At 52.7% G+C, this 20,521-nt stretch overlaps 9 protein-coding genes across 9 annotated transcripts; 3 read left to right on the forward strand and 6 right to left on the reverse strand.

Annotated features, from left to right (window-relative positions):
* Nucleotides 1–438: 438 nt before the first annotated feature.
* On the reverse strand, nucleotides 439–2,570 carry IAQ61_003590 (uncharacterized protein; the record flags this gene model as incomplete). Its single annotated transcript, XM_066096025.1, has 2 exons — nucleotides 439–1,701; nucleotides 1,751–2,570. The coding sequence occupies 2 exons, from the start codon at nucleotides 2,568–2,570 to the stop codon at nucleotides 782–784; spliced, it is 1,740 nt and encodes a 579-aa protein (XP_065953901.1). The 3' UTR covers nucleotides 439–781.
* A 502-nt stretch (nucleotides 2,571–3,072) lies between these two features.
* On the reverse strand, nucleotides 3,073–3,994 carry IAQ61_003591 (uncharacterized protein; the record flags this gene model as incomplete). Its single annotated transcript, XM_003837095.2, has 2 exons — nucleotides 3,073–3,852; nucleotides 3,947–3,994. The coding sequence occupies 2 exons, from the start codon at nucleotides 3,992–3,994 to the stop codon at nucleotides 3,073–3,075; spliced, it is 828 nt and encodes a 275-aa protein (XP_003837143.2).
* A 1,272-nt stretch (nucleotides 3,995–5,266) lies between these two features.
* IAQ61_003592 (uncharacterized protein) lies at nucleotides 5,267–5,479 on the reverse strand (the record flags this gene model as incomplete). Its single annotated transcript, XM_003837096.1, has 1 exon — nucleotides 5,267–5,479. The coding sequence occupies one exon, from the start codon at nucleotides 5,477–5,479 to the stop codon at nucleotides 5,267–5,269; it is 213 nt and encodes a 70-aa protein (XP_003837144.1).
* A 240-nt stretch (nucleotides 5,480–5,719) lies between these two features.
* Nucleotides 5,720–6,064, forward strand: IAQ61_003593 (uncharacterized protein; the record flags this gene model as incomplete). The annotated part of the gene is made up of 1 exon (XM_066096026.1): nucleotides 5,720–6,064. The coding sequence occupies one exon, from the start codon at nucleotides 5,720–5,722 to the stop codon at nucleotides 6,062–6,064; it is 345 nt and encodes a 114-aa protein (XP_065953902.1).
* Nucleotides 6,065–7,318: 1,254 nt separating this feature from the next.
* IAQ61_003594 (uncharacterized protein) lies at nucleotides 7,319–8,753 on the reverse strand (the record flags this gene model as incomplete). Its single annotated transcript, XM_003837098.2, has 4 exons — nucleotides 7,319–7,824; nucleotides 7,883–8,102; nucleotides 8,158–8,584; nucleotides 8,644–8,753. The coding sequence occupies 4 exons, from the start codon at nucleotides 8,751–8,753 to the stop codon at nucleotides 7,319–7,321; spliced, it is 1,263 nt and encodes a 420-aa protein (XP_003837146.2).
* A 1,314-nt stretch (nucleotides 8,754–10,067) lies between these two features.
* IAQ61_003595 (uncharacterized protein) lies at nucleotides 10,068–10,488 on the reverse strand (the record flags this gene model as incomplete). Its single annotated transcript, XM_003837099.2, has 2 exons — nucleotides 10,390–10,488; nucleotides 10,068–10,324 (listed from the first exon to the last, which is right to left on the reverse strand). Exons 1-2 carry the CDS (start codon nucleotides 10,454–10,456, stop codon nucleotides 10,068–10,070), a joined length of 324 nt encoding a protein of 107 aa, XP_003837147.1. The 5' UTR covers nucleotides 10,457–10,488.
* Nucleotides 10,489–10,942: 454 nt separating this feature from the next.
* Nucleotides 10,943–14,848, forward strand: IAQ61_003596 (uncharacterized protein). Its single transcript, XM_003837100.2, has 2 exons — nucleotides 10,943–13,017; nucleotides 13,066–14,848. The coding sequence occupies exons 1-2, from the start codon at nucleotides 11,028–11,030 to the stop codon at nucleotides 14,631–14,633; spliced, it is 3,558 nt and encodes a 1,185-aa protein (XP_003837148.1). The 5' UTR covers nucleotides 10,943–11,027; the 3' UTR covers nucleotides 14,634–14,848.
* Nucleotides 14,849–15,652: 804 nt separating this feature from the next.
* Nucleotides 15,653–18,228, forward strand: IAQ61_003597 (uncharacterized protein; the record flags this gene model as incomplete). Its single annotated transcript, XM_003837101.1, has 2 exons — nucleotides 15,653–15,905; nucleotides 15,959–18,228. The coding sequence occupies 2 exons, from the start codon at nucleotides 15,653–15,655 to the stop codon at nucleotides 18,226–18,228; spliced, it is 2,523 nt and encodes an 840-aa protein (XP_003837149.1).
* A 1,076-nt stretch (nucleotides 18,229–19,304) lies between these two features.
* IAQ61_003598 (uncharacterized protein) lies at nucleotides 19,305–20,325 on the reverse strand (the record flags this gene model as incomplete). Its single annotated transcript, XM_003837103.1, has 2 exons — nucleotides 19,305–19,734; nucleotides 19,847–20,325. 2 exons carry the CDS (start codon nucleotides 20,323–20,325, stop codon nucleotides 19,305–19,307), a joined length of 909 nt encoding a protein of 302 aa, XP_003837151.1.
* Between the last annotated feature and the right edge of the window lie 196 nt (nucleotides 20,326–20,521).

Raw genomic sequence — 20,521 nt, forward strand, 5'->3', positions numbered from 1 at the left:
TCAAAATCGGACTTTTTTTTTTATATAAGCGACTCGGTATAGATATCAGCATAAGCATCAGCAGGGCCAGATGGATATGTACGGCATCAAGCAGGGCATCCCGACTGGGAACTTGCACGACAGCGAGCTTAGATGGACACCTGGTAAATTCGTGTCAAAGAATGAAAAGTCACCTTCAATTTCACAACTCATCAACAGCCTGTGATTGCTCAAGCCGTGTGACTGTGATGCCCATGGTAATGATATATACATGTATATAAAACATGCACGTGCGTGATGATATTATATATACTCACTCATCTATCTCCACCGCTCGCTTACGCAATATACTTACACTCTTTATGCGCTCGTCGCGATATCCCCAGTCTGTTTTGCATCAGGAGTGCCTTGGTTGATCTCACGGGCATTCTGTCATCCCAATCCCCCAAACCTCACCATCCATAATACATACGTATATACCCAAACCCCCACCCCCCATGTTCTTAGATGAAATGCAAAATGAAGAAAGAAAAAACTGCCCCACACGCAAACCCAGACGAAACGAACCCGAAACGAACCGCCTGAAAATGCCCAGATATCCAAGTGTATGCTAAAAACGCCGTTCGTGATGCCTGATGCCCGTGGTCCTCATGCTATGAGACAAAGGAAAGGAGAAGAACGACATCATCTTGTATATGAATACAAGGCTAGAAATGGTCGTCGCCAAAAGGCTGGAATGTAGGTCGTAGGATGCAAGTAGAGTCGTGTCGATAAAATAAAAAAAATCCCCCATCTAACCCCTTCAGGCACTGGCAAACATGGTAAACGTGGCCACCATCACAAGCGTGCTAGTGAGCAAGGCGAGGCTGGCGCCAGGCATGGATGACGAAGCTGCACTACTCTTCTTAGACTGTGTGCCGTCGGGCTTGAGGACGAGGTTGACACCGAGCTGCCAGCCGATATTTGCGACGACGGCTTGGGAGTCGCGGACGGGAACTGCAATACGGCCCTGCCCGTCGGCTCTGACTACATTTTGCTGGTTGTCGACAACAGAAGCAAGACCGGTGACGTCGTCGTAGCTCATGCCGTTCCACGTTACGCCGGTCTGCGATTCTGCACCATCGGCGGTGAGGTAGGAGAGGAAGACGTCTTTGTTGGCGTTTGAGGAGCCGAGGTTGAGATTAAAGGTAAAGGTACCCTTGTCCGAGGTGGAGTTGGCCTGCTTTGCGTTGATCATGGTGATGGATTGGAGGTTGTCGTTGGCGTAGGCGCTGTAGGCACGGATGCGGCCATCGTAAGCGGCGCCAACATTACTGGTCTTGAGGGAGGAGATTTGGGTGGTGCCGTTGCCGTTGCCGATGATTTGCGCAACGGCAGCGTGGGCATAGTACTGTGGTCGTACAAAGCTGGTGTCGCGACCATACATGGGAATGGGTTGCCATGCACTAGCGTTGGAGTTGTCGGTCATGTGCATCTGCACAGAGGAAATGCCAATGGATGCTGCGTAAAGGAAGAAGTTGAGGGTCCAGAGCGCGGCACCGTGCGTGTCGCTGACGCCGGGCATACCAATAGGGCCGACGGAACTCATCTCACGCAACACGTAGGGAAGACCTGTGTTTAGAGCGATCTTTACCTGTTTCTCCCAGTATTCGAATTGCGTGTTGGTGCTGTCGAGGTCCATGAGATTGTCCAGGGTCAGGGGGGTTGGAGTAACGCCGATGACTACAAAGCGTTAGTTGTGTACGGACGCATGGAGCTTAAGTGAACGTACAGTAGTAGTAATCGTGCTGATTCCACACGGTCATATAATTGTCGCCATTGCGTCCCTCCATGATGCCATCGTCCACGAGCTGTGAAATCTCAAATGTCGTTCCAATGGTCGATGCGGTAGCTGGGGGCTCGAAGAAGGCAGACGGAAGACCGGCAGGCTTCAAAACGCGCTCATAGACGACCTCGCATCGGTCAAGCCATTGATTCGTGTACGTCTGTCCGTTCCAGGGTGCGGTACGGAAGGAATTTTGCAGCCACAAGTCTGGCTCGTTGCCAACCTCGAACGAATACAGTTTCACATTCTTGATGCCACTGACGGCGCCCTGCGCCAAAGCCACAATCCGTTCTTCCCAGTCGTCGGCCATGTAGGCCATGTTCAGGCCAAAGGTGACGGGTGTTTCTTTGGGGAACCTGTCGAGCGCGGTGAAGTAGCCGGGACCGATGATGATGGAGTCGGCTGCGATGGCGCCCTGTGCCTGGGAGTTTCTGTTGGGCGTCCATGCTATCCTGGTGTTGGTCTCGTTCCACACCATGTAGTCTTGGGTGTTGCCTCCTAACCGGATGTGCGCGGGGGCGCCCGAGTAATCTGCCAGATTCTGCAGTAATTGCACGGAAAATTGATTTGGCACATCGTCGCCTGTGAAGGAAAATAGATTGGAGGGCTCAATGCCAAAGCCTGCAAAGGACGGGTTGATGTAGTCGGATGCGCTATCAGGAGCCGTGGTTCCAGGGGATATGGAGATGGATTGTGCTATGGCATGTTGCAGCTGGGATAGGGAGAGGATGGCGATACTCTGGGTGCGTAACGAGGGGAGGAACATGGTCGTGATTGCGGAAATAGATATGGCTAGGCCACTCGGCGATGTACGTGAGCCGCGGTCAGGGAATATTCTGATGGCTGTTTGGGCCAAACCAGAGGAGACAAAAAAAAAACACGGATGGCAGGAATGCAGCTGGGCTAGTAGTACTCGCAACAACTAATCGGAGACCGAGACTACAAGCGAGGGTAGGTGGCGTGGCAATGTGGTTGTATGTAGGTGGTGTAGTAGGTATCCAGCGAGCGGAATGGTTAACAGCCAAAAAGGGAGCAAGTTAACCCAGGGGCGGGGGGAGGAGTGAGTAGTAGTAGAAGTAGTAGTAGCAGTGGTAGTAGTAGCAAGTATGGACTCTCTTACTGTGTTGGTGAGTTAGCGGTCGACGATGAAGGGGGAGGGCTAGGCTAGGCAGGGCAGTGGAGGCTAGGTAGGTAGGTAGGTAGGTAGGAAGTACGGTAGAGTAGTAGCTGGAGTACGTACAATTTACAGCTGATTTGTCGCACTTGCGTCACCTTTTGTTGGGCGGCGCCACGGCAGGCTGGTGAGGGTTGTTGGCGAAGGAATCAGTGGAGATGGATGGAGACAGGCGGAGAGTAGTGAAGCAGGGTAACTTGGCGGAGACTGGCACGGCTGTTACGCCTATTGTGACATCACCGCCGTCTGGCACTGCCAAAGTTGCGACCAAGTGCGACAGCGACCCCGTCCGAAACACGCGCGCCCAGAAGCAAAAGACTATAGGTGGACAGGTCGCAAGGGTAGATCCGTCTTCAGCCTCCGATAACGCGTCAGCTTGAGAGTCATGATTCATCCATGGGCAACACTTGCACGCCAGCAGACATGCCCCTGAGGAGCCCGCTTTGGCCTTGAAGCTTTGCGCGCTGCTTAGTGGCGCTTCGTATGCCCAGGCTATGTAGAGATGGGTGCTGGAGTTGAAAGAAGCCGGCAGTACAGGGGCGGGCGCCTGTGTTGGCCTTTTCCATGGCACAGAGTCAGAGTAGCAGCAGCAATCAAAGCTTGTTCGGTAGGCGTACGGTAGGGTTGATAGCGTAAAGCCATGCTGGGTTGCCAATGCAGCCGCATCATGGGTGGGTGCCGGTATCATGAGCCCTTCTGGCGTTGTACATCCGCCGGCATAGGTACCCGCGAAAAGACAAGCCAGGCTCCCCTCGGTGTGCACCTGAGTCCTGACGTGCAACATTGAACAGACACAGCAAGAAGACAAAACGAAGATGGGGCCTGGCACTCCTGTTGTCCGGATCACTCGGCTGATGGCTGCTTTCCAAGCAAGCTAGGTAGGGACAGCTAACCTAGGTACAAAGGATCATGCAACCGCTGCCTCATCAAAAGAGGCGAATGGAAGTGGAATCAAAATGGCCACTAACCGCAGTAACGGTAATGGCAAATGCAAATAGGAAAGACAAACAACTCATCTGGTCCTAGTAGTAGAACGGTGGACAGCCTGTCGCTATTCTTAGCTCCCGCCCGCCCTCCCAGCTCGTATTCGTTTGCGCGCTCATTGTAGCCCGTGCGCGAATCAGATCGATCCTCGCAAAGGCTTGTTTTTATTGCCCAGCCCAGCCCTCCACCCATCTTCAGCCTCGTCGTCACAAACCCCCAGGACAAGCTGCTATACTCTAGAGTTGCTCACTGGAGTACGCTACACACTGCCTTGACTGCAATCACCACTTTCATCTGCCTACGACCACCTCACGTCGACCAAAACCCACGCAATCCATGTATGGCCTGCTTACAAGGAGGAGTTTCCTATTCCACACTATCCACGGCGAGTCTGCAGTACTGCAGATACCTACATACTTGGTATCACTATGGTTGTTAGTGCACCAGTTTGTGTGAGTTCTATCTTTGGGATGGGCGAGACACTACTCTATACCGGTACTCCTAGACATGGCTTAGGGTTACTTTGTCCCCGACTCCCCGAATCCCGAGAATGCGAACAAAGACATTCAGACACGTGCCATCAGACACCCCACGCATCATGACGTGATAAACATCGTATCATTATAAAATAAAAGTCTACGGTACTCTACCCCATCACAAAGGTATCCAAGATCATCGTCAAGAAAAAAAAAGAAAAAAGAGTCACCCCCGGCCTCAACCCCACACCCGCCAAGCCTCCATGTTCCTCAATGCCCCGTTGCGTCTCTGCGCTTTGCGTACTGCGGTACTTGCACGATGATCGCCACTTCTGTTTCCCTTTCCCAAGTTTGCCCTTTTGCAACGAAGCAAGCGAAGAAGAAAAAATCTTGCTCATCCCTGGTACTCTGTTGAAAACTTTTTCACGCTGCTGATCTTCTCTCTCAATTTCTCACACTCTACACACAGTCTCCCTCTCCCTGTCTCTGTGCGTCTCAAACTCAAACTCAAAGTCAAGGGGAAACACGGTGCGTGTTGCGGCTTGTTCTTGGTCTGAAACCCGAGTCTGGGGTTTGTTCGTTGCGTCGTGATGATGTCAAGGTTCGTGAAAGGAAAGAAAGATGGTATGCTCGGCCCGGCTCGACATGTGCTTGGCGGTTGGGTGGGGAGGGACCCCATGGTTAGGAAGATCCATCGAATACTCTAGACATGTTTTGTTTCGTGGTGGATATCTGACAAACTGAGAGGAGAGAGGAGTGTTTCATGTTCCAAAGGTTGCTCTCTCTCTCTCCCTGAATTGCGTAACCCGTGTTTGAGTGGATAGATCATCACTCGTTTGATTGGACGCTCTCGACGCTCTGGAGGCTCGGAGACGGTGATGACCCGCGAGAGTAGGTGGAGGATGTGGTGTTGTTCATGGTGGAGCAGTCAGAGGAGAGGGTAATTTGGCCCTCTGCCTCGACCTCGTCGAGAGGGATGCGAAGCATTTGCCTTCCGACCAGGTTGGGAATGTAGACGTATTGGGTTGTTGGCGAAGACATGGTCTTTGGTGATAGAAGGTACTGTAGTAGTGAAGGCGTCTTGGAGATGTTGATACGATGTAAATCAAGTCTGAGAATGAGGATGAGATGGTAGTAACGTGATGTATGTTGTCGTCTCAAATGGGAATGCTGTGATATCTGCCTCTCTCCTTCATGTGGGGAACGCCTTGCCTATATACTGCCTCTAGACGAAGTCCCAAGGCCTGGGGAATGCCCATATCATGCGAGTGGGAAACCCCCATGCTCCACCGTAAGCCCACCCAAGCACCGCGCCAAAACCCTTTTACCCCGACAAGACAAGCGACCAGCAACGCCCGCAATCCAGCCATGAACGAATCACAGTGCGCCAGCAGCCAAGTCAGCCAACAATGGTTCGCCAACGCGCTTTATTGCCTGGCCAGCGCCGGTCTCCTTGTGCCTTCAATCGTGCATTACGCGTGGCAAGTTGACCCGATTGTGCCGCTTCTTCCGTCCCCGGACACGGCGATACGTCCTCTGATGCGTCCGATGCGACGAATAGCCCCGCACCAGTTCCTCTCCGCCAGCGGCCAAGGATGGCAAAGACCAACCGATGTGCAAGACTGATGGCTATTGCGGCCGGTCGCGGGGTCCAGACTTTTGTTTCTGCTGAAGTTGTGTGCGACCATTACCAGGGTGACCGCAGGGTAGTTGGTGATGGACTGCAGCAAAACGACAACTTGGTCAGCGATTCGGGTGAGTAGAACCGCCGCCTGTGTACAATTTTACAAATACGGTGCTACGACCTGTCCGGTGCCTCTGGGGACGGCCGTTCGCACTTGTCGTCGGAGCAAGCACAGACTCGAACATGTCGTGAATCAGTTCAAACGTATCAAAGCATGACTGCAAGCCGCAAGCAGACAGCACTTTGCCGAGGAGGAGGAGGAGGAGGAGGTGGTGATGGGAAAATTTGGTGGTGAGGGGCACCGCTACCTACTTTGACGTTGGAATGACGATCGATGGTGGGCCGGTACTGCTTCCTAGCAACCCTTTGTGCAACCTATCCCAAGGCCTTTCCCCCACGACCGCCGAAGAAACTGCATAGTCTCGGTCCGCGAAGATGACAACAACACAGTCAGAAGGTTTAAGAGGACACCGATCACGATGATAGACTGGCTGCTAGGTAACTCTGTCCGTAACGCATCGTATCACCCAAGATCACGATGATATCGATTGGTAACGTGTACCACACAAGACCTCCCTACTCACGCTATCACGGCCTGCCCAGACATGCCATCTACGCTGCCAAGTTCCGTACCCACCATCACAGCTTCGAGTCCGAAACAGAAGAGGTCTAGAAGCCTTGATGGACATGGGCACGAGCAAAATTCTTCTCTCTGATGCAGGCGGGAACTCTTGGATCCAAGCATTCCGCCAGAGGCCACGCGAGGTCATGTGCCCAGCCACGCCGCCCACCACCTGTGGACCCAAGACCGATCTTCACCCAAGTCACCGCCAATGTTCCCCACAATCTATATTGAAACCGCCGAGCCCGAGAGTATAACACAGTATTGTAGTACCAGTATGTACCTACTTGTATATTTATCCCTATCCTCCCCTCCGCGATCTGCGCTACTTGTTTCGATCGAAGACTGCACCTTGCTCAACGATCGTGCTTTTGATCATCCTGTACCTATAAGAGAAATCTTTTGCTTGCTTGCTTACTCTGCGTGGCTCAAAAGAAAGGTCAGATAGCGTCGCCCAATGGAACCGAGAATTCACACTTCACACATGGGTTGACATGCACTGAACGTTACTACAAACGTCTTGCCTGTCTACGACGAATCCTAAGGTAAACCAAGGAAACAACGTGGCGCTGACTTAAGCTGGAGAACTGATCCTCTGGATGATTTTACGCGCCTCTGGATTACCCATGTTTCCTCTCCAACCCCAAGCAAGTCTCTCCATAGACTTGTCCTCGTCTTTACCGGGCCAGAGCACATCCCCCCGATAGACCGCGCGAATGCAGAAGACAGCAGTAATCAGCCACATGACGACCAACAATATCGTCAAGGCGCTAGCTATACCTTTCATACCTTCGCTATTGAGTACCTTTGCAGCTTGTATCGTCGCCAGCGTGAGTCCCGCGTTTGGAAAGATAAAAGCCCACCAGTTGAGCGAGAAGCTCATCCTACCGATGCCGGCCAAGACGACAATGGCGGTGATGAAGAAGAACCAGTATGCGAAGAGGATGATGAAGAGGCCAGTCATGATACCGATTATGCGGACGATTTCTCCATCTGGGACCGTGGTATCTGTCCAGTAGTTTGCTGATATGAGGGTGGGCGCTTGGTTGGCGAGCGAGATCATTCCTGCTGCAGTATAACCTGTAGATGTCAGGCGTCTGGGCCAGGTCGGAGCTTCACTGTAGTGCCCAGGACTTACCAGCGGGCCCGACGGATACGAACATGCCAGGCCGCACACTCGGTGACGGCAGATTGCTGGTCATGAGTCGCTGTATGTAGATGCCATAGATGAGAAAGGAGACGAGCCAGGCAAGACCCTGGAAGAAGACACCACCGACAAACATCTTCCAGCTTGCGTCTTCTGACTGTCCGGGTAGTATAGTTCCTGCCAGTGTTCCGACGACCAAGAGTGGGTAGATCTAGTCGCGCAAAGTCAGTCGCATCCACCACATGTGGTGTTTCGAACAGTCTTACGGGAAATATCCAAGCCGGGACCGCGTCCACAACGCTCAGTCGCTCCAGGTGAAAGAACATGGCATACTGGGCAACGCCCACGATGAAAGCGGCTGCACAGTACATCCAAAAGGTAACTTCAAGCCCCTTGTTGAGCCAATCACCAGTCTCGGCCTTACCGTAGATATAAGCACAATTTAGAATCAAAGCAATAGACACCCAGTACGTCCCGAAGAAGAGTCCTTCCACCGGATGATGCAGTGAAGCGAATATTTTGCGCGGAACCAGTATGAATCGCGTCATCATCAGTCCATTGAACAGCAGGAACAGGATAATGTCGAAGATGAAGAAGCATTTTCCAATCGTCCGTAGTCCGGTAAATGTATTCGGCGTATTACCCAGCACGACAGCGAGCGCACCCGTCGACATGGTGGCGGCGAACCATGGCCTGCGAAACTTTTGTATCAGAATACGTACGAATTCTCATTCGACACACTTGACACATACCAAGTAAAATGCGCAAGACGGTCACGAAGTCCTACTTCTGCTGGCGGTCTTTCTTCTTCACTCCCCTCATCCGCCTCCCTCGGCTTCATCTTCTTCTCCCGGATTCTCATTCTCGCCGAAAAATATCTAGTGCAATTAAGAAAAAATTAATTAATACGTTGACAATGGAATCTCAGAACATGCTACCTATCTATGTTCAGTAGGCAGATGAATATCCTACACAACCCCCCCGCCCACCACCCATGAATGGTTATGCCGGCACACCCATTTCGTCATACCAGAGGTCTAGCGGCGCAATCTTCGAAGTTTGTGGAGACGGGAAGGACTTTGCTGGGTTACCTGTAGCGCGAGCGCGTATGGGGCTCGAGAGCAGATGTTTTCGGACATTGTTAGGCTGGCCGGTCTCGGATGACCGGCACCGTTAGGAAATACTACTAGTCCAGAAGTACTTTTGGGGGTGGTTGGAGGAAGAGGGTGGTGGGTGGTGAGGTGGTGCATGTGACGTCATATGATGGAGCGAGCTGTTTCTCTCTCTTTGGGAAAGCTCGTGCCAACTTCAGTCGATGGGATGGTGATGTGGAGAAGGGGTTTGGTGTGGTATTGTATTATATCAGCAGCCAATTTGACATGTTTGATACAAATTTATTAAATGCAACTACAATGGTCTTGTGATTTGGTGCATGCATGCGATGTTTATTTTGTAGACCACGAAGTATTAGCGAGGCCATCCTACCTAGGGATGTATGAGACCACCACCAATGGCCTGACACACCCGACTTCGTGATCCCAGTGTATCAGTTATTTGGCGTGCTCGTGTACAAGATATAGCAAGCGTGATTGCGATATTTGGAAGTCATCGACCAGAGCAAAGAATCCAACCACGGTTCCATGTTGATTTCGAGCCTTACACCCACCGAGCATGGTCCCATAGCCCTTTTAGTACCCCATACGGGTTGTGATATTGTTAGAGCCTCTGTCAATAGCTCCCATTGTGTACTAAGAATACAACTTGCCAACAGCAGGTATCTCGAAGGTGCTTCCTAGCTAGACCCAACTGCTACTCCCCCTACAACAATGTCGCCGATGTTATGATGCGAGCGATGCGACATTTCCAGCACATGCAAATTGATCTAGGCGAATCAATTCAACACCTTATCTAGTCAAGGTACGCAGGCAAGATTCTGGCATGTGGTGTTGGGAGGTGAAGGCGGACCCCAGCCGCCGCACTGCGTTTGCTCAGATATCCGCCTAGTCACTTGCGTTTACCTTGACTACAGCGACTGCTGCGCCGTGATCACTTTGTTGGCCACTTGTACTGTATTTATCCTAGTATATTAGAGCAACAGTTGATCAATATCTCATCAGACAGAGAGACAGTGTAGCGGAATGGGGTTTTGCGTCGAGAGGCTGCCGTAAACACCTGTTTACCCTGAACCTACATGCTCGCCTCCCTCATTTAAAGCAGCTGGGTCTCCGGGCTTTAGCAATTGCCTCTTGTACTTGAGTTTGTCATTTTTGCCATTTCTTTTGGCCCCGGTGGCGTTGTAAGTTCGATTCGTGATGGTGGCATTCGATTGATGGCAGTGATGGCATTCTTTTTGCAACTTGGTGGTGGTGAAGAGTGAGAATCTCCGGTACTGTTGCTCCCTTGACGGATGCCGTCGCGTTCGTTGCACTGCTGCTGCAGATGGAATAAATTATCATTCCAGGCCCTCTCGACAACTCATAGGAGTAGATGCCACACACTCTGATGCTTGGCTGAGGATAGGCCGCGCGGGCTGGAGGAGAGGCAAATTTCGTTGCGTGGTGACATCGTGTGGGTAGGGCTCGGCGATCGTCGTGAATCTATGGAATGTAATGACACGACTGAAGTGAAGAGAAATTAAGACAAAGGAGGGCCTAAGAAATAATGAAGGGAGGAGAAAAGAAGACATGACGAGCGTAGGATACGCATGCATTATATATCATGATATACAAGGGAAGAAGAGAAGAAGAGATGACGGCAGAAGTACAGAGACAGAGAGGCGGGATAAATCACTTTGCGCGCATGTATCACATAAACATAAAGACATATCTAGGGAAATAGCCATAATCACGCAGGGGAGCTGCGGAGTGGCTGAATAGGAATAAAGAGTGGTGAATTGAAGCGTGAGTGAAGAGTGAGTGAAGAGTGAGTGAAGAGCGAGTGAAGGAAGCATGGAAAGAAGATGAGGGGTGACGTTGGCCCGGCTTAGCGCGTGGCCAGTTCCAAAGTTACCTAGGCTAGCCCCAATGTCAATTGTCTCGAATCCACATCCCTGTCCGAAATTATCTCCAAACCCGCCGAAGTTTTCGAGCTGCGCAAGAAAGGCGCAAGGAGCAAACATTGGGCAAACATTGGGAATATGGGGAAACGCACGGCTCTGGAGGCCAACAGCAAGGGTGTTGCCTACTCTGGACGCGATGCAAAGCGCCAGCGAACTCATGGCAGCATCGAGCGCGACTCGCCGCACCCCAATGGAGGCACAGAGGAGAAAGTCACGTCTGCGCGCGAGTTGCAGCAGGCGCTCCTCTTCGACCAGAGCCACCAGAGCGAATTTCGCACCGGCTTGAACCTCTTTAAGCGCTTCCTCGATTCCATCCTCTACTCGACCGACGACGACGACTTGCCCCGGAAGCGCGCCATCCTCCGCGAATACCTCGACAGCCAGAAGGACCGGGGCCGTGGCCGCGATGAGAAGGACAAGGCCTTTCTGCAGAACCTCACTCAGGCTTGGGACCACGCTGCCGAGACGAATCACGATGCTGTCATTTCCCAGGTCACCGCCGTGCTTGCCCTTCTCTTCAAAATCTTCTCCACTCATGCAGACTTCCTCGACTATGGCACCCTCCTCGCCAAAACACTGTTGCAGCCCGCCATTGCTCGTCGCTTTGTTCGCAGTACTTCGGCCGCACCAAATCAAGAGAAAGTCATTGCTCCGGCACTGCGACTGCTGACTGAGCTCACAAAATTTAACGAGGGTGCACACGCAAGGGCTGTATACGCAAAGCGGGACTTCACACTCGAACCCAAGATCCTGGGCAGGAACATCAACTTGGGCCGGGAACAATCAGCTGACGACCACGTCAAAAAGCCGAGCATTCGTACAACAGCCATCAGGTATCTCTTGACGCATCTGAGGTACCAGGACGAACGTGCCAAGAGCGAGATAGTCACGAATACGAATGTGGTGCGAGCCGTCTTCGACCACATCCGGACAGACCCTCCGTTTCTGATACATGAGATTCTGCACGTCTTTAAGAGCCATGTGTTCCAGGACAAGACAATCGTACGCCACATCAAAAGCCGTATACTGAGCGGTAAGACGCTGGCACGGATAGCCTCTCTCTACAGCTATGAGGTGGAAGAGGGCTCCCTCACAGAAGGGCAGAGCCCACCAGATCAACTGGCCCACGAATTCCTACGTTTTGTCTGTACGGATCCTGCCTATGGTGTAATGTTACCGACAGCCGGAATGTATCCTTCAACACCAGACGATGACGAAGCCGAAATGGACGATGCAGTAGAGTACGGTAATGACTTGGGCCTCGAAGCGGCAGAAAATTACAGCAAGACGGGTAGAATTCGCAACATCATCCTTTCAGAGTTTACGCAGAGCCTGAGGCCATACGCAAATACGTTGCATCAAGAACTTGTCATCGATATCTTCAAGGCATGTCCTGAATTGGTGGCAGACTATTTCATCAGACGACGAGACTTTAGTTACGATCCCAAACTCACTGCGACCTGGATAGGATACTCCGCTTTCTTATTCCAGACTATTCAGCTTCCTGTTCCCAAATACTTTGGTGCAAGAAAAGGTTACCGCGATCAGCCCCCTCCAGTGCCTATCCTACTTCAGAGTATCCTCCCCCAACCCCTGAACCAGCAGGTCCTCACAAAGTGTCTTAATAACAACTCCGACTTGGTACAGCTCTTCGCTATTCGTGTGCTCATTGTCGCTCTCCAAAAGCTTCAGGCAGTTGTTCAAGAGCTGAATAACGCTAGTGCTGTAAGAGCATCTAGGCATTGGGAGCAAGCAAGCAAGCGCCTAATCACCGAGGTCAGCCGACGTTGTCCATCAATTCGAACTGTTTTCCTTGCACTGAAGAAACCTGGAGTCAAAGACATGAAGCGTGAATCGATAACAAGACTCCTACGTTTTTACTACGAGGTAACACCCCAAGTTGCCTTGCAAGAAAAGTTTGACGTTTCACTTCCGCTTTGCAGCGCCCTAGTAGATGCAGAGAAGTCTGCATCCTCGTTGGATGTCAAAGCTTTCCGCGTCATGGAGCTTGAACACTGGATTCAGATGGCAAGATTATCCCCCGCGATGCGCTGGTGGCAAAAGCAAAGTAAGTGCCCATATACTGTTGTCACAACACCATGATTGACCTCTTCAGAATCACTCCAACATTCACCATTCGTCACTCTACTTAAGCTGTTGGTCACTTCTAAGGATAGTGAAACGTATGGGGGCATCAAAAGTCTTTTAAGTGAAGTATTACACAATCAGGAGATGCTGCAAACAACGACCTCCCCTGATGCTTTGGATGCCCTCATTGCAAGTTTACGTGCAACTTCTGGATCAGACGCACCCTCGAACGATGTGCTCGAATTCCTTGATGATTGTTGTGCACGTTTCATCAAAGTACCAATCAAGTACTTCGATGACTTAGACACCATGTGCGTGCGCTTGTCGCGATCTGTGGACAATTCCGGACCGTTTAGTGCTATTCTGATGACATTTGTCGAGCAATGGCCTTTCAGAGGAGGTGACGCCCAAAGAAGCAGCGCGTCCGATGCTCTTGCCCAATGGTTGTCCAGACTTCTCTACTTGCTCAAGCTCATAGGTGAAGACGAGACGTTGTTGAGCGGTGTTCGCGATACGATGATGGAGGCGGCGAACTCTGCATATAAGGAGGTCCTGAAGGACGCCTTTTTGTGGAAAATGGGGAAAGAGAGGGCCAAAGAAGCCCTGAAGCTGGCCACTGGTGCCGACTTTAGTGGTTCGGAAAGATCCACGAGCTCCCCAGTCCCTCGTGTTGAACCGGAGCAGCCCGCACAGAATCGGCCTGATGTCGATCTCGAAGCGCCGCCTAAGGAAGACAAGAGGCACACTGGTCTAACACGATGGAGGAAGAAAGATTTGGCAGAAGCCATTGATGACGGAGATATAGGAGAGTTGTTGCTCTGCCTGTGCTCCGAGCACGCAGAAATCCGCATTCAAGCCATCCAGAGCCTTCGGCAACTCATGGCCACTCTTCGTACCTCCAATCAGAACACGGGAGAACAATACAGGGCAGAGGATAAACAACAAACCAGTCACGTTGATCACGACTTGCAGCAACTCTACCTTCTATTCGGGGAGATACTCGAGTCAGTCGATCCTACAGGCTCGGAGCCATTTCCATACGTGGGCGGGGCACTGGCAGCCCGCTGCGCCAGTATCGTGGCCGATCCGACTCTTCCACTGTTCAGCATCATCAATAGGTTCCTGACTGCGTCTCCGTCATGGGATGTTCATTCTCTCTTGCGATACTTTTGGCACCGCATCGTGGCCACCGAGCCCAACGACGACGGCGCCTATCATGCAGAGGTGGAGTGGTATCTCGACTACCTGCTTGACTCGCTTCGAACGTCAACAGACATGGAGCTCTTTCGCAGGAGTAACGTCTTTGAGCAACTGCTCAGCCACTATAGCTCAAGATCCTGCGCTGTGGCAGCCAAAGAGAAGATTGTGCGACTTTTACTTCGAGCTACGCACGTCGGAGGCAGTACTACGCTTATCACCAGGTGTGGGCTGATGTCATGGATACAGATCATGCTCGATGGCCACGACTCTCGTCATCGAGCCCTTCGGGTGCTTGCCTCGCGTGTCTACGAGACATGTGACCAAGACAAGGTGGCGCAATGGAGCAGTGGTGCGATGAAAGAGACTGTGGCGTCGCTGAGCCGAAGTAGTGCATGATCGAGAACTGATTCCTAGCAATAATAAAATCCGCTTTGGCTCTGCCTTTGATAAGAACACTACTACTGGCCTTTGTATGCTTTCCATCAGGTGTTGTTCCCATTGCATTGTTATTCGCATGTACGGTTGATGAATGGATGACACCCGCAGGTGACTTTTGAGGCCGACTACTGAAATATATGTATGAAGCATTCTACAAGTTCCATATTATAGGCATGTCAAGTTACTCAAAATGCCCCTTGCTCCTCTGAAAGATAGAACAGAGAGTCCCAATTCTGTGTGCGTGTGTATGTGCGTGTGTGTGTGAAGGTAGTGTCGGGGTGAGAAACGAGAGAGAGGAGACAGGTCACATGCTAATGACGCATCTACTTTGTTCCGCAATGTGTGTGCTTGCTTGGCAACAGCGGACTGCGCATACAGCAACACCAGCTAACATACGCCAACCCTGAGACATTGCACAACAACTACAACCGCCCGCTATTATTTACACATTGACCAAAGCACATCCAATACCATACACCGAGCACCTGCTCGCTCGAACGACATTCACAGCCGCCATCGGCACCTGGCCGAGCACCTGCTTCTCCGCTTTTCAACGCCGCTACCCAGCAGGGGTGTGTGCTCCCCATCCACGTTGCATCCCACCTGAACCCCTCGAGTACCGCGACCGACATCACTTGCACGCTTGTAGGCCACACGATCCTATTGCTCCCACACACGCTCGCATATCAATTCACCCTCCCTCCCTCCCCCGCCCACATACATTTATACCAACACAAGCAACCAGCTTACTCTCGCCACGGGCACTCTACTGCTCTCCACACGACTGTCTGCAAACCTGCCCCTCTATCGTGCCCGTACAGCCACGCTTTTCTCCAGCCTTGCTTCATTGTCGCCTTCCCCTATCGCGTCTCTCGCTGAGGAACTAGAAGACGTTCGACACTTCCCGCTCGCACTTCATTACAGCCCATCACCTCCCACATACAGTGGTTGCCCGCACGCCCATCTGGCCTGTGAGCATGAGAGGTCCCGTCTATTCTGAGGACCAATTGTTGGCTCTCAAGGAGTCGCCGTTGGTAAAGAAGCCAGATGGCCTGCCTGAAATCTCACAATGGATGGAGGTCCCCGCGGACCAGGGCAACAACGTCCAGGCGAATAATAATGGCACCGCGCGCCGCGCCCGAGGTGCACGAGAAGGAGAGACCAGTGCGACGAATGAGTCACGCCCATTGATCAACCCTATGGGACAGTTTGGTCGTCGACAGAGCATGCGTAAGTGTCAAGAGCGAGGGTACGGTGTCGGCCGCTAACGGAATACTTTGTAGAACCCGGCGAAGACACAGTCCTCGGTCCTCCCAAACTAGCTTTTGCTTCTGCCTCTCGTGCAGCAGCCAAGGCAGCGGGAGACGCAAAAGAGCGTGCCGGCATCATTTCCATGGACGGTGACAATCTTGGCGACCGCTTTCCGCGTGAGAAGAACGAGCGATGGACGCGCGACCGTGATGTCGATCGCCCTCGTGACAAGGGCTTTGCGAATGGACGCCGCATGCCACGAGAAGAAGGTGAGGGCTGGACGAATGTCAAGGGTCGCAAAAGCATAGGACAAGAAGACTTTGAGCGCTTTGCTCGCAACGGCAATGGCGATCGCTCCCGCGAGAAGGCAGATGGTGAGCTGGAGCCTGAGGGATCCCATCGGCGTACAAATCGCGAACGTGCAGAGCCGCGATGGGGTCGCCGTGAGGAGGTCAAGGAGGATACCAAGCCAGGTCTACAAGGTGGCTGGCGCGACCGAGACCGCGAGCGAGAGCGTGACAGGGAGCGGGACTGGACGCGGGGGGGAAACAATGTCCGGGCCGAAGAAGAGCCAGAGTGGTTGGACACCAAGACAGAGAAGAAAGAAATCAAGCCCCGCACACAAGAGGATTTTCAGCGTTGGAAGGAGCAGATGCGAGCCAAGGATGCACCAGCAGAGGACAGGGACGACGCCCGAGATGCTCCCACGGACAGGGCCATCGCGACCTCTGCTACGGTGCCGCCTATGTTGACGCAGCCATTACATGGCCACTCTGGTGTGGATTCTACACAGGGCATCCTCTTCGGAAATTGGGGCAGAGATACAGGAGGCGACATTGCACCCCCGGAGGTCATCTCTGCGAAGCCCAAGGCAGACAAGAAGTCACGCTTCATGAACATGTTCGCAAAACCAGAGGAGCCTGGCACGTCAAGTCAACCGCCTGCGCCTCAGCCAGCCTCGCCAGCTCCTGTCATGGAAGCCAATGCCGACAAGGAAGGCTTTCAGCGTATTCTGCAGATGCTTGGACAAGTCAACGTCGGTGGCCCAACATCCACGCAGTCAAATATACCAACTAGTACAAATGGAAGTCGCCATGGCGGAGGTGTCTCGCTGGATTTCCATCAGCAATCGCCGCCGCCAGAGCTTCAACACAATAGACTGCCTCCACGGACTGTGGAACAGCAGAGCATTCTGGACAGCATTCTGGCACAACGTACTGCTGCTCCTGAGCAGCGGATGCCACAACAATCTCGCTTCCATAACATGTCACCAGAAAACGCACATCCCGAACAGTTCAGGCTCCCGCGACCTGAGTCCAGTCACCCAGAAGACCATTTCCAACATCAACCACCGCCGCAGAGACACACTCCTCAAGACTCAAACCTTGCAGCCATTTTAAACAGCCGTAGTCGCGAGGACGCAAATCGGGACCAGGCGACGAAGCAGCGTGAACGAGAATTTCTCCTTACCCTTATGCAACAACCTACTCGGGCTACACCTCCCCAAATGCTCAATCACAATGCAAATCGCACTCCACAGGAAAGCCATAACATGGCATTCTTCGATCAGCCTAGACAGCAGCCACAACAGCAGCCTAAAGGTCGCGGTGGTATCCCTCCCGGTTTCATGGAAGATCCTCGTATGTACAATGAAGGTGAAATTCTCCGCCGAGAGAACGACCGTCGCGAGCAAGAGCTCCGACAACAGCTTAATATGCAACAGCAACAACAGGAGGCCATGCGCGTCAAGAACAACCGCATGCCCATGGGCTTTCCTGGTCATGACGATCCCCTCATGGGTCTCCAGCGCCGTAACACGGGTGGCGATCCACGCATGACGACGAATATGGGCATCCCATCCCAGCCCGTCCCAGATATGCCATATATGGGTGGAAGAGGTCAGCAAGGCATGCCTCCCACACCACAGGAGCGAACCAACATCGCCCCACCGCCCGGCTTTGGAGGTCCCATGCGCCAGCCTCCAGGTCTCGGTGGGCCAGGCCCGCAGCAAGTAGGACCTGGAGGGCCAAGCTTTTCAGCTGGCAACACTCCGCTAGGTCACCCGCCAGGGTTCCCACCGCCTGGGGGTAATATGCGTGGCATGGGCTTCCCTGGTGGTCCTGGTGGCCCGGCTGGGAACGGCATGCCCGGCCCGCCTCAGGGCTATTTCCCACCACCGGGTTACGGACCACCGATGCCTGGCATGCGTGGAGAAGACCCTAGGATGATGTTTGATGGCCAATTCGGCGGACCTGGGCCAAGGCAGCAGCAGGGTCGCCCAGGTCCACCCAACATGTATTAGTCGGACATGGGCGACGCTCTCGAGGAAAGAATCGTGCAGACAGACAGCATTTAATCCGTGCGTACCATTTCATGTCGCAACCATCAGTCCCTAGCCGTTTTGCAATGTCAGATCCTTGGCCTACAGCGTATGTAGATAGCACGGCCTCCAGGGTCTTTCCCGCTCCATCTCCGCCCCCTCGCCCCGCCCTTTGAGTCGATTGTGCGGCATTCGTTGCCTCTCACTATTTTGGCCCTACTTTCTTTCGTGCTGCACTTGGGCATTCCAAGGGCTGTTTTGGGGCGTACGTATCAATGTATAGTATAGGCCAGATTGTACAAAGACACTCACTGTACAGACAAGCAATGCTCTCTTGTGCTTGCTTGCCTGCCTGCCTGTCTGCCTTTTTTTGCTCCATGGTGGTTGCTTACCCTGTCTGTTCGGGTCCTCTGTAGAAACAAAGACGCGGATTAAATACTACATGTGCGTCTGCATGTTTGATGCCTCGTGAGGCGGGGAGAGCAGAAGCGAAAGCCAGAAGCGGGACGGGGCCGGGGGTTCAAATACAAGAGTTCAAGTCGAAAAAGAAAAGAACGGATTTTGCGCTCTATCATGTCCACATTGAATTTCGTAATCTCAGTATCAAGTCTAGGTGCTGTTTTCGTTGGCATTGGTGGTGGATGATGGATGGGATTGCTGGGTGGGATGGATGGTCAACGCTGGCTTTTACGAGGGAAAATGGGCAGACGACGTAAAGACAGATGGACAAATGGTGGCGGAGACACTTGACTTTTCGCGTGTAATGGTGGTGAGGATGATAGTTTTTCTTTGATCTGGGCAATGAATGTCGAGATTGTGAGGGAGAGTATACAAGTGTGTAAAAAGTTGGCCACTGGTGAAAAAGCAGGAAGACGAGACGCTGTTGAAGAATCTGTAAAGGGTCAAACACGGCTTGTCTTTGAAAAGGGCATGGGTATGTGGACACTGAAATCACCCTCGAGTGCATCATGTTGAATGTATGCTACTCACTCATTTCATCTCCCATCTCCTTCCCCGCTCCCCACCAAAATCCAAACAAGACCACCTACTCAAACCCACTACGCCTTCTCTCCCCCACCCCCAACAGGCTCTCTAACCATGACATCAAGCTCCAAATTCCTACTCCCCCGCTGCAACACCACCACCCTCCTCTCCACAAACCCAAACTTACGATACAGCGGCGGATTCCGCCGATTACTCGACTCGAGATAGCAGGGCCGGCCGTCGCGGTCCGCAACACGCGTGACATGCTCGACGAGGGTGCGGGCGTGGCCGCGGCCGCGCGCGCCCGGTCGCGTGCCCAGGTAGACGAGGTACCAGGTTTGGGGTAGGCGGGGACCGAGGACGAGCGTCATGGTGGTGTGCAGGAGGGGTAGGAATTCGGTGAAGAAGCGGGTGTGAGATTCGGGGGAGAGGCGGTAGTGGAGGCGCCAGAGGCCGGAGCGGAGGAGGGTGAGGGGGGAGTCGGTGTGTTGGCCTGGGGGCATCCTGGATGGGGAGGTCAGTTGGGGACGATGTCATGTAAGATGTGGTTGTGTGTGTGGGGATTGCGACTTCCAGTAGGGGAATGTTTTGAAGAGAAGGAGGAGGGAGAACATACCATAGTGCTACGGCCTCAAAGTCTCCGACCGTAGTCACGAGTCCCTTGAGGATATGAGCATAAGTGACATATTCCATGATTTCAACATGCAGCGCCCACTTCTGTTCTTTAGTCCAATGCTCACGATCTGGCACATCGATAAAATACATGGCTACTTCATCTTCGGCAAACGCCTCTGCCAAACACAGTGCCGCCTGCTTGTACTCCGCAGCCGTAACGACGCGGACGCCGTCGGTGAGCGGAGGCATGGCAGCAACAGTGGCCGTTGTGGCTGTGGCTGTGGCCGTGGCCGTGGCCGTGGCCGTGGCAGGCATAGATGTCGGCTTTTGCTTCAGAATCTTGAAGCTGGCCGGTGTGACATCGCTGATGCACATGGAAACATTGTTGACGGCAGAAGAAGCAGATGGAGACTTCACGGCGGACCTGGGCTCCACGTGATTGCAAGCGACGGGCGTAACAGGAGCAAACGTTTTCGCCATGATTGCGGTTGTGGACGTGGATTTTTACTAGTATTCAGGTGGGATCTGCCGCTTCGTTTGATTATGGATTGAGTCGAGTAAGCCAGCGTGAATAGCCCTTTGCAGGCGAGCTGATAGGCGAGCGGGTTAGTCGTTGATCTGAACTAGATCTTTGTCTTTACTGTTGTATCTTTGAAAAGACCGTCAGTCCAGAAAA

Source organism: Plenodomus lingam (genome assembly GCF_022343315.1).
Source record: "Plenodomus lingam strain CAN1 chromosome Unknown contig_18, whole genome shotgun sequence".
Classification (NCBI taxonomy): domain Eukaryota; kingdom Fungi; phylum Ascomycota; class Dothideomycetes; order Pleosporales; family Leptosphaeriaceae; genus Plenodomus; species Plenodomus lingam.